Here is a 16,490-nt window from a genome sequence, read left to right on the forward strand (position 1 = left end):
TCTCTTTATGTAAAATAGCATCCTATAACATTTTGGATGTGTCTAAGCTGCCAGCTGTCTTAAGTTCGAAAAACACAATATACACTATAGATAGATAGATAGATAGATAGATCTTAAACGAGAAAGATAGGTATATAATTTATATGATGACTTTATATATTAGGATAATACCAATAGTAATCTAATAATCTAATTAAAAACACCACATTGTTCATTATCATAGATTAAAGCAATGGTTCCAACCATTTAGTCTCCTCTTTATAAAAGAAATATAACATTTTAAGATGGAGTTGGGAGTGGTTCTTTCTAAAACTATTGGATAATTTCTAATAAAAACCTGTCTGAGCAAACAACAGAGGTAAAGCATATTTAAGTGCATGAACGATCTTAAAGTAAGTGGTATGTAAAAAGTAAATGACATGTAACTGTTTACATATGTTGTGTCTCATGTGTCAGGTTTCTGAATTATGCATGAGTCTGAATTCAATTACAGTAGAAACATTCAGCACAGTCTGGGGAATGTGATTCCTGGGACTAATGTCATTTATTCGTCACTCAAGTAGAAACTAATTTAAAACCACACATCAATTTAAGTATGTGTAAGTTGCTGTACTGTGAATTCGTTCATCTTAACAAATACTTTTAGTATTTAGATTAAGATCAAGTGACTGTTTTTTGTTAAGAAGACCAAAAGTCTCTTAAACTGCTCTTCATCCTCCACCATCCATCCACCCTGCAGATCGACAGTTGTAGCTCAAGATCACTAGGGGGCACGGTCGAGGCTGAAATAAGCTGTGAGGAAAGCGACCTCAGAACATGCAAAACAGAAAAAGGAAAAAAAAAAAGCATCACATGTAGATTATTCATTTTAGACTTGCGCTATTGATTATCTTGCCATATCAGGGGTGCAAAGTAAAATGTTTTAAAGCTCTAAATTATATCTGCAGAGTATTCCTGCACATTTTGCATGGCATGCTTTGAAAAGCAAGACCTTTTAAAGTTACTACCAGATACCAGCTTTCTTCAAACACTGATCTTTCTCATGTTATTTGTTGATCCGCTGATGGCGCATTTCCAAAACAAAACGTAAGAATGGCTGTTACCTCTTGTTAAATCATACTTCATACTCGTCTTTCCTTGACTCAAACCTTGGGGCCGATATGTGAAGTTCAGCAAGTTGATTGGTCAGTTCCTCATCACTTCTTAGAAGCAAAGGGAGTTTTTGTTTACTTTATAAAACCTCTAGAGAAAGAAGCTATTCTAGTTTTCCCAAGTCGGCAGGACTCACACCAAACCCACACTGAAGTGATAACACTGACAGCTCTGTATTAGCAGTCACAAGTGGTTGACTGCTCATGATAGCATTTTTTTATGTAGCAAACAAGCTGTGCAAATTTATTGAAGACATTTAATTATTTTGACCCTCTTGCACATGTGACCTCTAAGAATATTTTGTGCATTGAACTCAATAAATTGTTCTTTTTTCGAGGTTTTTTTTTGTGAAATGTGTGAGTGTCATTAGCTGAAATGAGGAACTGGTCATGCGGTATCTAAGCTCATCATCAACTTTGTTCTGACTGAGGTGTTAAAGACATTTGTTGGCAGGAAGTTACAGTATGGGTCTAAAAACAAAAAAAGGAAAGAGATGAAGAAATAACACGAACTCTGTCATCTTTATATTGCTCTTGTCTTTTGACTCCAAAAAGTCAGTCTATTAAAATAAAAAGACGTCATTTTTGCGTAAATGAAATCAATTGTGCAAAAAAAAAGGAATAATTAACAAATATTCTCCTGCAGCAAGATATTTACTCCTAAAGAGCAAATACCCACATATGACTGTTCATGCTTAAGTGAAAGAAGATGTGAAAAGCTTGTGTGAGTCAAGCAGATACTCAGTTTCAAATTTAGTTTGAGGAATCACTATTGGTAGGAAAGTGAAAAAAGTTGCGAGTGCCGATAAAAATTCAGTAACTTTATACATACGTAATAGTATACTGGCAATGTGCACATACTGCATACTTACTTTTTATTTAGAGTGCGAAAAGTGTATGTGATGAGGAGGAGTGTATGTGGGGTTTAGAAGTCTAAATATAAGTGATTTTGTAACCAGAAGTGGTTATTTGATTGTGTGTTTTGACTCAACGCTGTAGAACAGACTAGAAAGAGTCTAGCTCAAATTAGTTTCAGTACCATAAAGAAAGATCAGGAACTTTTTATTGACAAAATTTTTTATTTCTTTTATTTTAAACTCATGTTCTCAGGTACAAACTGAACATTTCAATAAAGCTTTTCAAAATCACGAAAGTGAGAGTTTACTGTATATTTTAAGGGGGAAATATCTGTAACCTCATCTAATCTAATCTAATCTAATCTAATGTACATTTATCTGACAAAAAGATGTGAAACTCTACCCACTCAGGAGATGTGGGCGTTCTACATGTTATAACACTGAATGATCATTATTTGATGACATGTTCATCACGCCCACCTCTGATTAAAATGGAGAGTTTCAAGTCACCGCAGGAAAATATAAAGTATGTGAAGAAGCAGCTCAGAACACATAATGCTTTAAATCAGAAAGCTTTAAAACGTGGATTCAGTGCTGATGGCTTTAGGACGTAAATAAGTGGTGTATCCCGAATGTGATACTGAGAGGCGGAGGTTTCAGGAGCCTGTGGTAAAGCCACATAAATAAAAATTTGTCATTATCTGAAGGGATGTGGTTGGTTAACTGCTTAAACGTTGGCTGGCAGATCTTGATAAGGCCTTATCGCAAAACCAGAATATGTACCGTCAAGATTTTTACTTTGTTTTGTGATGACTTTCGCCATCCTGAAATAATTACCGTTTTACACGTAAGCCAGAACTTACTTATTTCTTACTTATTATTGTGACTTGCTTACTCATTAGAACAGTTTTTAATGTTTTCTGTGTCCTCAGAAACAAAAACACCAATCATACTTGTCGTTTCTGAATTTCATAAACTTCTAAACTAAACCAAAAGCCTCCACTGCGTCTTCCTTCTGCACTTTGGCTTTTTTCGCAAGAAATGTTGCAATACGACAGCATGTTTTTAGAGCTTGTCATTTAAAACAGCTGATTATGCATTTGACGTGAAGGTGACATTACATGCTACTGTGGACAGAAAAGGGGAAATTGAACTCGTCACAGAGGAAACTCCCACAGACTTCTCGACTGGCTGACAAGAAGGAAGCCACAGTGAGAGAAGGACAAAGGAAAAACAGCCTTCACAATCTATGGTAGGTAAGTGAGACGTTTATTTTATACACCCGTGCACTGTGTTGGAGATCATGGGTGAGCTAGGAAAGGGGTGAACGCTTGCCTCTCACAACTGCTACTTTTTCACAGCTAGAAAATCATGTTGCTATATTATTTAAAAATTTAATGACCTCTGATGTGTGAGCATCAGCCCTATTTAGAAATAATGATAAAAATCCACAAAAGTCAAATACACAGGTTTGCTTTTTGGGCTTCATCAGAGCTCATTTTAAAATGTGTTGAGCTCATGAAAGCGGACATGAATTCCCAGCATATGTCATCCTGTGACTTCTTCTCCTTTGAATTGCTCAGAATTTTCGCAATCAGATGAGAAATTGTCTGAGACTCTTCAGAAACATGCGCACTTTTCTTTATGAACGCTTAAAACATCGCCCAGAAAATACAGTGAGTGTACAAAATGAAAAAAATAGCTTAATACAGTAACATACAGGTGTTTCCAGGTGCTGTGGGGTTTTTTGTTTTGGGGTTTTTTCTGTTTGTGTTTTTACATTTCTTGTGCTATTTTCTGAAAATCATTCTGTCTTTGATTTCTCAACTGATGGTTTCCACTTCTACAGTGTGGCCTCCTGCACCTCTGACAATAACAGGTTGACAAGGTTGTTTAGTTTCAGAGTGAATACTGGATTCCCACATTCTCCTGAATGGGGGTTCCCCCAACCGTCTACTGTAAACAGCAGCTCTAAAGGCAGAAGTAATGCCTGAGTGACCCTTAAAATCCCCCATTGATATTCTAAAACAATGTACTGAAGTCTTTTTTTCCCTCATTTTTCTGTAACTTCATTACCATTTCAGGTTGCATTCACGTTGTTTATGATTGTACATCAAATTTTATTTAAACATGTTGAGGGATCAATTAAAAAAAATTACAAATGCATTTCACAAAATGTCATTTTGATTTAATTTGCATTTATTTGTCAAAACTGTACAAGGTTTTACTGTTTTTACATTGTCAAAAAAGTGGACGCAACATGAATCAATTGATTTTCTTTTTGCAATGTGGATAAAAAATTTGATTTTTTTCTTTTGTGTTTTTTACATTTAGTCATTGTACGGTGTTTACATCTCTTTAAAACATAAAAAAACCCAGACATTTAAAACAAAAAGAAATGCCCACCACCACCCCCTCACTCATACACATACACATATACAAACACCCACACATACGCACACAACTATCTAACTACTACTAACCATACATATGTGTGGCGGTGTGTGATCCCCAGTGTGTTTATTCTTTTTATCTGTGTGTATCACATGTGAGAAAAAGAGATAAGAGAGAGGCGGATGTGTGGTGACATCCCACAACAAGCAGACACTCAAAGCGGAAGAATGCTCGTAGTGTGGTCATGACTCATTTGTTCATTGTTTCTAGTAAATGAACTAATTCTTCTCCCCTCTCTCTCTCTCTCTCTCTGCCTCGCACGCTGCCCTCTGCTCCGTCTTGTCTTCAGACTTCTTGATGATATCAGTAAAAGCAGTTGGGCAGGTTTCGGGAGAGCAGCTCATAACAAAAGGGCGACCTTGCCCTCACTGGCCGCAATAATGATGCCTCTCTTCTGGCTTCTGCTTTTGGCAAAGCTTCCTAAACTGGCGCTTTTCTCTGGTTCAGATCGTTGTGTAATCCAGGAGATCAACAACTCACAAAATGGTAAATATATGCCCGGTGTAATCCTTCAAACAACTACATTTTTTGTTTTTAATTTTTATTGTACTTTCATTTTAAAATACAGTGACTTTTGCATATTTAGCTTATAATAGTTTATCATGCAAATCGTGCCATAAGCACCTAAAATCTGATAAAGTTTCTGAGGAAAAGTAAAGCAAAAAGGCTAACTGTCATATGAAATGTATTTTGTTATGAAAGGTGAAGTGCAAGAATATCTTAAATGTTTTTTTAATATAATTATAATCATTTTGAGTTGAAGATAACTAAAGATTGCAGGAATACAACAAAGCGACTGCCCGATTACCTAAAATGCTTTTCTTTTTCTGCTCAGTGTCTTCAATACTGGAATCATTACAATGCCATAATAACTACATGTCCCATGTCCACTGCAAGTGGAGGCAACACATAAACACACAGTTGGAGCTCTGGGTTGATACAGGATCTGGAAGGTAAAAAAAAAAGGGGACAAAAGATGTGAAGAAGCAAACAGAAAAAAAAGATACATGGGACGCCTTTTTCAAGGAATAACTCTGTGTTCATGTCCTTGCAGGGAGGTGAAGTGTGAGCCATTTGATCCTAAAGATGCAGCTAAGCACAGGGATGTCCGCTGTAGATATAAAGCCAATGCATTTGGCATCGGCTTAAAACACACCGCCTTCTTCCTCCAAAACAAGACTTGTCTCTCCTCCTCCTCTGTCCAGCACAAGACTCTTCATCTTTTACAGCACCGTGAGTTTAACATTCATTCTGTTGTGTTTCCTTTAGCATTCAAGTGAAACTAAACACTCGGGGATGTTGTGCACTTTTGCATTTTTACAGTGAAAGCACTCCCACCAGCGAATCTCTCCACGCACGATGCAGCTGATGGTGGCCGAAAGCTCATTTGGTCCAGCCCCTACCCTCCCTCCTCATCCCTGAACAAAAACCTCACCTATCAGCTCAGCTATAAGACGCACAGAGAGGACAACTGGGTGGTAAGCATCACGCGTGCAAGCTCATAACTGGATTGAAAATGCCTCATCTTTGTAGCACGTCAGTTTAACTGAAAGGTCGAAAATAGAAACCGAGGTAGCATTTAACACTCTTCATACTTCCTTGCAATATATTTAGCAATAATAATGAAACCAGTGACCTGATGCCTATAAATCACATTTTAGATTTCCTCTCACAGGAAAGCTTCAAACCTACGAGACCCTCGAGTCAGAAGCCTGGCAACGTTAAAGAAATAGAAAAAACAGATTAGGATACACCTGGGGAGGTTCTGAATTCAAACATAAGCATACTAACACATTCACAGTTTGGATTTAAACAAATAACGTAAACATACATTTACATTCTAGGTAGCTGAAAACCTGGAAAATAAAATAAGAATGCACATAGAACTCAGTAGCTGATCCAAATACTTCTTTAACCTTGAATAAATGTCAATAAATAAATATTCCATAAGCCCCTCACAACACCTGATTCTCTTTGCAGACTGTGAATGTCACAAACACCAGTATGACACTTGAGAGGCAGCTGTTGCGTCCAGGTCACAGGTATGAAGCCAGAGTGAGGGCCTGGGCCAGCATGGGCCTGTGGAGTGACTGGAGTCCTGTGGTGACCTGGCACACTAAAGAAGGTAAATTAAAGAAATCGGTTCAACTTCAGCTCAGAATAAATTGGTTGGCATGTTTAATATATTGAATAATTTTGCACAAGTAGTGCCTTTTCCTTCTTAAGGAGACCCTCACTCTTATCTGCTTTCCTCACATTTCTAATCTTCTCCCTCTGTCCAATTTTACTGGAGTGAGAGATAAGTCTGGGGCTTTGCAGCTGTTGTTATTAGCTCTTTTTTTCTCTCTTGGGCCACAGACTTTGGGCAGCTTCCCACTTTGCATTGTGTACTGGACGGAGAGAAGGAGGTAACGTGTAGCTGGGAAGTGAGCAGAGAGCTGGCTCACATCATTACCTACCAGCTGGCCTGTCGACACAATGAGAGTGCAGCGTAAGTTGAGCGTGACGCTGGCAACACCACCTGGCTGGAAATGAAAAATGCACCTTCATCATTCGTCCATCCATTTATCAGACCGTTCGTGTCATTTCCTCTGCTTTCAGGTTTGAGAGATGTTGTTTGAACCCAGCAGTCACTTCTGACCTCACCAGGATGATGCTGAGGTACAGCTGCACGCTGTCTGTCACAGACCCAGAACATCTGCAGCTGAACCTCCAGACAACACACAGTGCCAAGAGTTTTAAACTCTACCAAAACAGTGAGTAAACATGTGACTGGAGCTAAGGCATTCTGGTCGGGTGCTCCAATCTGGGAATAATGCTTGTTCTTCTAAATTCCAAATCAACACTCAAGGAGCGCTTAGAAAAAAGGGTCTTGATTGAGTAGCCCCACCTACTGTTTAAATAGCACTATTGCACCCATTCCGTCTAAATGATCTAGAATTCAGACTATCATCATTCAGCTATCTGCTACTTATATAACTCTTCTCTATATTGCCTCTGGTATACATTAGTCACAACAGTGTGGTGACTGCTTCTTTTTTTAGTAAAAATGATTTCCATCCAAATTCATTCATCCATTCTTTATACTATACACTAATGTGACTGTACTCAAGAAATAAATACATATATATATATATATATATATATATATATATATATATATATATATATATATATATATATATATATATATATACATATATATATATATATGCCAAAATGCTTAAGACCCCTTTTGGCACTTTCCACTACAGTCTGTCAAAAAAGAAGCATACACACACACACACACACACACACTAACTACACCCTGTGGGGCTTATTCATTGGCATAGCTTAAGAATGAATGCCTAATCTCTGCCCAGACGTGAAATCTAAAATCGAATTTTACCCTAAAATTTAATAATACCCTAAAAAATTAGCCTGGGCTAATTTTAGTCTCTACAGTAATACAAGTCCTTACAGGTTAGTGCAGTAAGATTAAAGTCCCCACTTGGCAAGATAAACGAGTACAGACACTAAATCACAAGGCAAAAGCGATACCACACACAGCTGTTAAATATGCATAAAACTTTCCACAATAACTTTAGCTATAGACAAACTTCTCTGCATTGCTCTTATTCCACAGTTCGTCCCAACCCCCCACAGCATGTAAATGTGACGGAAGAAGACAATAACTGGATCGTGAAATGGACCGAACCAAACAAGAGTCAAAAACACGGCCTGTATTATCAGGTCCTTTATTACAGGAAACAAGATGAGGTAAGAAGCCTTACTATCATTGTTTGTTTGTTTTTAATCTTGATAATTGCATTGGAACTCATTCCCATTAACTATAAAAGACGTACTAATTTAAAGGTGACGTAACTGAAAAAAAGAACAAAAATCAGGTACATATATATATTATTTATTGGGTTTTTTTTTAGAATTCTTCTACGCTACTGGAAGTAAGGGATTTATCTTCTTGGACCATCCTTGGAAAATGTTTAGCCCCACTCCAGGTTTACCAGGTCAAAGTTAGGTCATTGGTTGTCCCTGGATCAGGTTCAGAGTATAAAGGAATCCCATCAGAATGGACGGATCCTGTGGAGTGGACCACTAATGAAGGTTTGTGGGCTTTACTTTCAATATGTTTAAGCTTAAAACTTAAAAAAAAAAAAGGAAGCATATCATGATTCATGTCATTCCGCCAATAACACGATCATTAATTCTGTTTTCCGCACCAACAGTCTGGTCCCCCACAACCTGGATCTATATACTTATCACTGCAGCAGTGGCTCTAGTCTTCCTCATTCTGTACCGCACTATTCCAGCTTGTCGAAGGTACATTATTTGTGTAAAGCAAAAATTAACTACTGCCATCAAAAGTATAAATAATGCATTTATTATGTTCTAATTTCATAAGAATGATTTTTTAAATGATAAATTCAACCCTATTTGCATAAATTTTAACCACTAGGAATGTAATTGGGTGGGTGGACTCAGTTCCTTCTCCAGGAAAAAGCAAAATCCTGTCAGAGTTGATGGTAAGACTTGTTCAGTTTACAGTTTACTATTTTTTTTGCTACTTCTTTATCTTTATATAAATGTTGCACACTTGCTGTTTTTATATGTAAATGTGCATTTCCATTTTTCTCTACATCTATTTGCGATCCAGTCCCCCGGCAGTCGGACCCTTACGCAGACTGAAAAGCTGTATATTTGCAAAGTGCAACAACTGGACGTCTTATCTACATGGTAATATGTTTCACACTTGACCTGTCCAGAGGTCTGCACATTTTTTTTTAGTAAAAGAAAACACTTTCAGCATCAGTGATACTCTATAGCTGTTCCCTTAGATAACGCACACAGTCAGACCATTCAGTGCTCCTGAATGTCACCAATCACTGGGCGTAGCTCCCGGAAAGTGAATTGCAAAATGACGAGCTGTTACATAAATCAATAAAATTCTTATTTTCTTCCCCTGCAGCTCATCACAAGCTTCGCTGTGGCCGACCAAGGACACAGAAAAAAAGTGCCTGGATCAGGATGAGGGTTGCTGGAGCTGTGATAACCTGCCCTCTCCTACTGAGGAGGTTAACGTCTCTGACACTTCTGCGATAAGCTTCACCGGGCCATACATCCTCTGTCGGGTCAGCTGCTCAGAAACTCTAACCAAGTCATTTGTCATGTGTCCAGAGCCTGAAAACCAAAAACATGAAACTCTCAATTTATATTAAACTAGCCTTAATCAATTTTGCATATCCACATACTGTATGGACAACTTTACTTAATAGTTTTCTTGCTAATAGTTAGATGAGAAGAACACACTTTACACACTATATTGTCTAGAATTTTAGATAATTTCTTAATTAGGTGCAATGATAGAAAGTCTCTGGTCCTATTAAAAAAACATCCCTGTAAGCTATATATGAAAACTGACATTGCCCACTGGTTTAACGACTGATAGCCTGAACCTTTGAGTTTTAACTGCAGCAGTTGTTGCATCAGTAAAAGCACAGCATGCAGTTCTGGCACTTTGTTTTTATTTTTTCCAGAACAGACACACAAGACAGAATGTCACCTATAGCGGTGATGGGAAGTGCCAGGTTAGCAGTTTCCCACTGATTCAGGTGTTTGTGCTAAGCCAAGATTTTTGGCCGCTTAATTCACAGAGATGGAAGTTGTACCAGCCGTTTCATCGAAACAGAAAATGAAGATGTAGATTCGTAGAAATGTGTGAAATAAAACTGTTACTTGAATCTATGTATAGCAAACCATAAATGAGCAAACATCTCTGGTAAAGATAGAAAAAAAAAAAGAAAAATTAAGGCATTTGATTGAAGACTAAACAGCACTGTTTCTTATCTGACAGTCGCCGGAGTCAGCCCCCGAGTCAGTGAGTGTCAAGGATGAAGAGATGGACACAGAAACCCCGTCAGATGACTCTGCATCGCCTTCTCCTGTAAATTTCACTCTTTTCGGCGAAGGCTATGTGTGTCTGCCCAGACACAGCAACTCCAAATCCACACAGGACCTCATGTCCCACTGTGATGAAAACACGAGCACACACTGGTGTGACAGTGCTGAGCAGGACCAGAGGTGCAATGATCCAACACCGTGGCTCGTTAACTCGGACATCAAGCCTGGCTTTAGCGAGCCCACCGTTGGGGGCAAACCGCCAGAATACACGTCGGGACCTTTCACCCACTGGCCTGAAGGGGCCACCGTACAGGCGTCAGGGTACTGCCACCTCCCCACAGCCTTCATGCAAGAGCAGCGCGCTAGCCTGCATAATTCATAGGAAGATTTTATCAAAAGAGGACCTATCACTTTCTCTGCACACGAAACAACTTTCTTTTTGCATAAACTTTTCACTTTATTCTGAGTTACTGATGCTTCAATGTGAAAAAAAAATCCTTCTAGCATTTTTGAGAAGCTTTGTGCCTGTTTTTAATCTTAACTGACAAAGTGGCTCCATAGTGTAGTGGCTTACAGAAAAAGTGAAAGATCTCAGTTTTGATCCCAGAAGGAAATGCAAATGACTTTGGAGTTGTGTCAGGAAGAGTATCCAAAGAAAAATCAAATATACTGAGGTGTAGTTTAGTGTCTCACCATTTGAGGGCAATAGTGAGCCAAATTTTGTAGGTGGTCTATAAGCTTATGAGGGATAGAATGCAATATCATGGGAAGCAAACTAAGCCTTTGAACTTTTTTAGATAATTTCCTGGCACAGACTGGGATGGTATGTAACCCAATCGTAATCCAAAAAGCAGCCATGCAAAACAGCTTTCGTGATTCTCAATGCGTTCAATTTGTGTTCTGCCTGTGTCTAAGCGTTTGCACTGTCTTTTCAAATGCATGGCACCATCATTTTACTTGCTTGTGTAATCTTTCAGCGTAATGACAGCCTTTCACGCAGGATGTGCACATTTAGCCGCAGACTCTAAGAACTCAGTTGAAATCTAGTCTTCTTTCATTACTTCCTCTAATTCCTTGTTGCCTTCACAGCTGAAGGGACGCAACTATGTGAACTTCACATCATGGAAACAGTGTGTGCTGTACGTTTGCCAACTGTAACATTCACTGTGGTCGTGTACAATATGCGTGTTTTGCACAGAGGTGTCTGAGTTGAGACCTTGTTGTCAGTGTTGTAGCCTAAGTGTTGCCAAAGGTGTGTAGAACATGCCATCTGCATTGTGATGTGCTGATTGTGCTAAGATAAGCATAACCAGTGCCGTGTGCAAAGGTTTTAGTTTAGAACTGACGTCAGCAAAGGCACAGAGACGTAAAGCTAAACACATAAAGTCTATTTTAGGTAATGGCAATCAAAGGTGAAGGAGCACAACTCTGCCTGTAAATACAAAAGAAGAGAAAATAAGAAACGTTGGGCTGCCAAACTATGTAATATATATATATTATAAATGCACTCTGTCTGTGGATGATCTTTATGCTGAAGGAAATAAACTTGTGTAAACTGCTGTCAGCTGTAATTAAAAGAATATTATATTTTTGCTATGTTTCTGTCTTAAATTCAATATAATGAAGATGTGACAGAAGGTCCTTAAGGTAGAAGACAGTTTGACACAGTGAAGATGCAAAGAAATATCAAAAGTAAGATGTTACTATTACTGATGTACCATTATGAGTACCGCTAATATACTGAAAACACTGATGCATTGAAGTGCATGCTTTATTATGGCAGCTGGTCAAAACTAGACTATAAAAAACTTTGTACTTGTCCACTGGATTCATTCAACTGTGACGAGATTACCAGTTCAAGACAAACTGAGTCTGCATAATTCTCAGACCAGTGTGTTTCAGTGTGGGGACAGTGTTCTTTGCGGTGCATGCCTCTCTGCTTTCTCCAATCATAAGCTGCATCTCTGTAGCCAAAGAGCTGATAATCCTTCTTCAGGTTGTTCTTATTTTGTCCTCCTGTGTAGTTAAATTCATTTGCATGCAATACTAGTAATTCTGGATTCCTGTTGAGCAATTTTATAGCACTTAAGCATTATAGCATTAAATATAGGTTCAGTTTAGGCTATTTGGGGCATTTGTTAACTTACTCAATAGCTAACTCAACAAATGTTGAGACGAGTGTTGTGTGGCCCAAATATAATGACAAACATTGCAACTGGCTTATAAAAGGTGTACTTGTGTTTTGCATTGAGGCAGGCAAACTTACCTGTCCATTAATCAGATCAAATGTGGCCCATAAAAACAATGCAGGTGAGGAAAATTCTTTGCAATGTAGTTTTTTAAAAAGCTAGGAGTAGGTATGCAGCTACCTTTTCTTAATGTAGCGTGGCTTTTTTAAGGTTTTGTGGTTTAATTTTTTTTCAGCTAAGTGTGAAATTACCATTTATAGTCCAGCCATTTTTAGTGCAGTACTGTTACTGAGCAAACATACAGAGGTATGATCAAAGCAAATGTAGGCTGGCATTGTGTTTATTTGTGTTTTATAGGAAAAACACCCTACAAATTTTAAGTTCAGGTTTAAAAGAAATGAAATGCTGTGCAGCATAATTGTAGTTGTGATCATTTGCATTTTAACACTTTCATATTCCTTGCCTGTTTTTCTAATGCACAGAAGCATCCACGTACACAGAGACAAAGATAATTTGTTTGTATTTATCGTGATTTGCTGAAAATGGTTTTGTAAATTGGAACAGATTGTGTTTGTGTGTATGTGCGTGTGTCTGCGTGGTGACTGTGTATTTCTTAACCTCGCACACCGGTGTTGGGAGCATCACACACAGTTTCACAGCGTTATCTAATTTATTGCTCTGTTTATCTTCCCATCTGTTTGGCCTGACAGGACTGCAGAGTTTTCAGGGGCTGCTAGTTTCTGAAAGCAGGTGTGAGTGTGTGTGTGTGTGTGTGTGTGTGTGTGTGTAATACACAGAGTCTGTGGTATGCATGCATGTTTTAGGTCGCTATGCAACATAACTGTATCAGAGTCACCTCGTGAAGATATTGTGCTTCGGTGATCAGTGATTTGTCTCAGTGTTAGTGAACTATAAGATTGTCACTCTGTTTTCCATGCAGAAAACACAATGGTGGAATTCCAGGCATGCTGATATCAACTTCCTGTGTTTTCAACCCATCGCTAGGTACAACTTCCTGCCTGATGAGATCGAGGATCAGTTTGACATTCGCTAACTGAGGAATGATGCTTATGTTATGCTTACACACTCATTTATGTGACCTGCGATGTGTCCGTGGAAGGTGAGGGGAAGGTGTTTGATGTGTTTTCCCAACATTCCAGGCTTTTCCAAATACTATGCCCCAAAAAGCAGACACATTCCTTGGTCTCGCGGTCGTCGTCACGGGCCTATTGTTCTGAGGCCAGGGAGTGAGTGACGGACGCATTCATATTAAGGAGAAATGGAAAGTGGTCGAGATAAAGCACCAAGGTATGTTTTGATGGAAAGACCAGACTGCTTAATGACGGGGGTATTTGTGTGGTCATCTGTGTACGGCATGTCCCTGTCCTTTGTCGTACATAAAAACAGGAAAATAAAAGTGCTGGAAGGTGTAGGGGGTGCGTGGCGCCACACGGATGCTTGTGTAACCTCCTGTTCAAAGGCCTCCTGTTTCCTTACTACTGTACATTGGGGAATCTGAGCCATACTGGAGCACACATACCTATGACAGCCTGGACATTAAGATGGGTTTTGTCAGTCTTACTTAAGTCTCCATATTTGCAATCTAGATGATGAATGAGTGCGAGTAAAAGAATATCTCAGAAGGATTTTAACTTTTTACACAATTTTCCCTTGTTTGGAGCAACCAAATGGAACTTTTAAAGCTTTTAAAGGAAAAAATGAAGACTTTATTGAAAACTTAATATCGCCTAGTTTCTGTAAATATATGTATTTAGCATGTGGCTAAAACAAATTCAATCGTAATCCTAGCCCTAGTTGGCCAGGTGGATGCAAATAAGATTAGAGCTGCAGCTAGTTCTGCATGGTTGCACTCTCCCAAAGGTCCCCCACATGTTTGAGTGCCTGATTTCACATGCACTAACCTTATGAGGTTCACAAATTCCCTAAATTTACCCAGACTTTGTGAACTATAACCTTACTGAACCACTATAGTTTCAGCATGTGTTTTTCTGTCAATCTCCCAAGTCTATCAGAGCGCTAACTTACAGCCAAAGCAGCTCTGAATCTTGACATAACTAGCATTATGAAACAGAATGGTCAACATTTGGGTCATGATGTGTTTAATTTGCATTGAAGCATTTGTCAGGTTTTGGGTCACGATTGTTCATTTATTAGTTCCAGTGGCTGTGTGCTGGTTAGGTAATTGTGTTGTTGAGACCTAACAAGCCATAATGTCCTTTAAGGTCAGTCAGTCAGCTATGAGCAGTCCCGTGCCTTTAGTCCCTGTCCCTCAGAGACACTCCCACTCTGCTACGGTGGCTGACCCCTCTATGTATGTGAATGAGCATGAGCACTGCCTGTGTTTGTGTTTGTCGCAGTCAACAAGCCTCAGTGCACGACTCTCGCCTGTTTTTGTTTGAAGGCTGCGGGGGGTTGGGGAGCTGGGTGGACACCCATGGAAAAACAGGCATCCCACCTCAATGCTGAATTTGGAGATGGCCTGCTGTTTAGGAATAGTATGCCTGTGCAAGATTGACGGTGTTAGAGAGGGGGGCTGGAAGTAATGCACGAATCACTGAATCACATATGGAGATACAGAGCAAACCCTTACATAACTGTCATTTTTTACAGGCGCAATAATATGAGATCCAGCATAGTGATTTATGCAGATTAAGACAAAACGACAAGGTCTTATTTATATGCACTCGCAGCCACATTCAAATAATCCCTTTAACCCTATACTATTCAGGACATTAGTATTTATTATGTCAAGTAATTTCTTGTATGACTGATATGATGACAGGAGCCGTGATGACTTATTGGCTCGATAATTCACAAACATACCAGTGCAGCTGGCTGCTGAGTTGGGGAGTTTTTGCAGCCAAGAGTCAAGTGGGTAATTGTGAAAAACAAACTACAGAGAGAGTGTGTGCCAGAGTTCACCTACAGTACATCAACCCCCACATTTTCTTCTCTTGCTTTTTTTTTTTTCCTTTCTTCCTCTCACACTTTACAAACCCCACTGTACATTTCTAAATATACAAGGTAAGGTGGAAATGATGCCTCTGAAGAGTCAACATGAAGAGTTGGGGGTGTTTTAGGTTAAACAGCTCAGCTACATATATATAAATAAACTGAAGTGATAAGTTTATGAACATTTCTGTGTCCAGCCTTAAAATCCCACATGAATGAGGATAGTCTCACAGTCTCAGCACTCAGGTCCAAACCAAATTATATGATCTATTTTCTTTTCATCTATCACCATCATCCAGTCAATATTTAAATTATCCATGCTTTACTGGGTGGCTAAACTGATGATACTCCTGATAAATGTTATGTCATTTTGTTGACAACAAAATGAAGCTAGCGTAAAATGACTAAAACTGCAGTTTGTTGAACTGAAAGATGAGCCCAAACATGTACAAAACAAGTTTATAGCTCAATTTAGATAAAAGTTTTTGGTCTGCATTTTCTTTCTTCATAACTGACTCATTAGGCCTCAAAGTTATAGCTTATTAAATGCCGTGGTGAGAGCTAAATATGTTGCTAGCTGTCTGCGAGGCTTCACTTCAGCTAACTGTAGCCGCTGTTTGAGTTGTCTTTTTGTCCTTTATAATGCAATTTTTAAATGCTTTTTTGCATTTACTTGTATGTCACTTACTGCTTATTATCAGGAACCTATGTGCCAAAAACATTCAGGCTATGCATATTGCTAACCAAGCTATTGCTAACTGATAACCAACCAACTGTCTGACCAGTCTCCAGGCTCCAAAAGGCCAAAATGATGATGGCCATAAAATGAAAGGTCAAAGTGACATTATAGCAAGTCGTCTATGGTTTAGTAATTTTTAGTAATTTCATGTGCTGATATGCTAAAGTAAGATGCTAAACATGATGAAAAGAAATGGTACCCGCTTAGTATTTGGAGGAAACACGATCAT

The 16,490-nt window shown here is 38.8% G+C and overlaps 1 protein-coding gene across 2 annotated transcripts; it reads left to right on the forward strand.

The window, feature by feature from the left end:
* Positions 1–2,934: 2,934 nt before the first annotated feature.
* csf2rb (colony stimulating factor 2 receptor subunit beta) lies at positions 2,935–14,091 on the forward strand. Of its 2 annotated transcripts, none has more exons than XM_085157571.1 (15): positions 2,935–3,264; positions 4,752–4,948; positions 5,298–5,415; positions 5,517–5,695; positions 5,786–5,940; positions 6,443–6,587; positions 6,821–6,953; positions 7,064–7,218; positions 8,088–8,221; positions 8,386–8,566; positions 8,689–8,782; positions 8,919–8,985; positions 9,117–9,196; positions 9,429–9,591; positions 10,314–14,091. In XM_085157571.1, the coding sequence occupies exons 2-15, from the start codon at positions 4,843–4,845 to the stop codon at positions 10,740–10,742; spliced, it is 2,139 nt and encodes a 712-aa protein (XP_085013697.1). In that variant the 5' UTR covers positions 2,935–3,264; positions 4,752–4,842; the 3' UTR covers positions 10,743–14,091. The 2 variants fall into 2 exon arrangements, with proteins under 2 accessions (XP_085013697.1, XP_085013696.1); XM_085157570.1 differs by having other exon boundaries at positions 2,935–3,260.
* Positions 14,092–16,490: the final 2,399 nt, after the last annotated feature.

Source organism: Neolamprologus multifasciatus, chromosome 4, assembly GCF_963576455.1.
Source record: "Neolamprologus multifasciatus chromosome 4, fNeoMul1.2, whole genome shotgun sequence".
Taxonomy (NCBI): Eukaryota; Metazoa; Chordata; class Actinopteri; order Cichliformes; family Cichlidae; genus Neolamprologus; species Neolamprologus multifasciatus.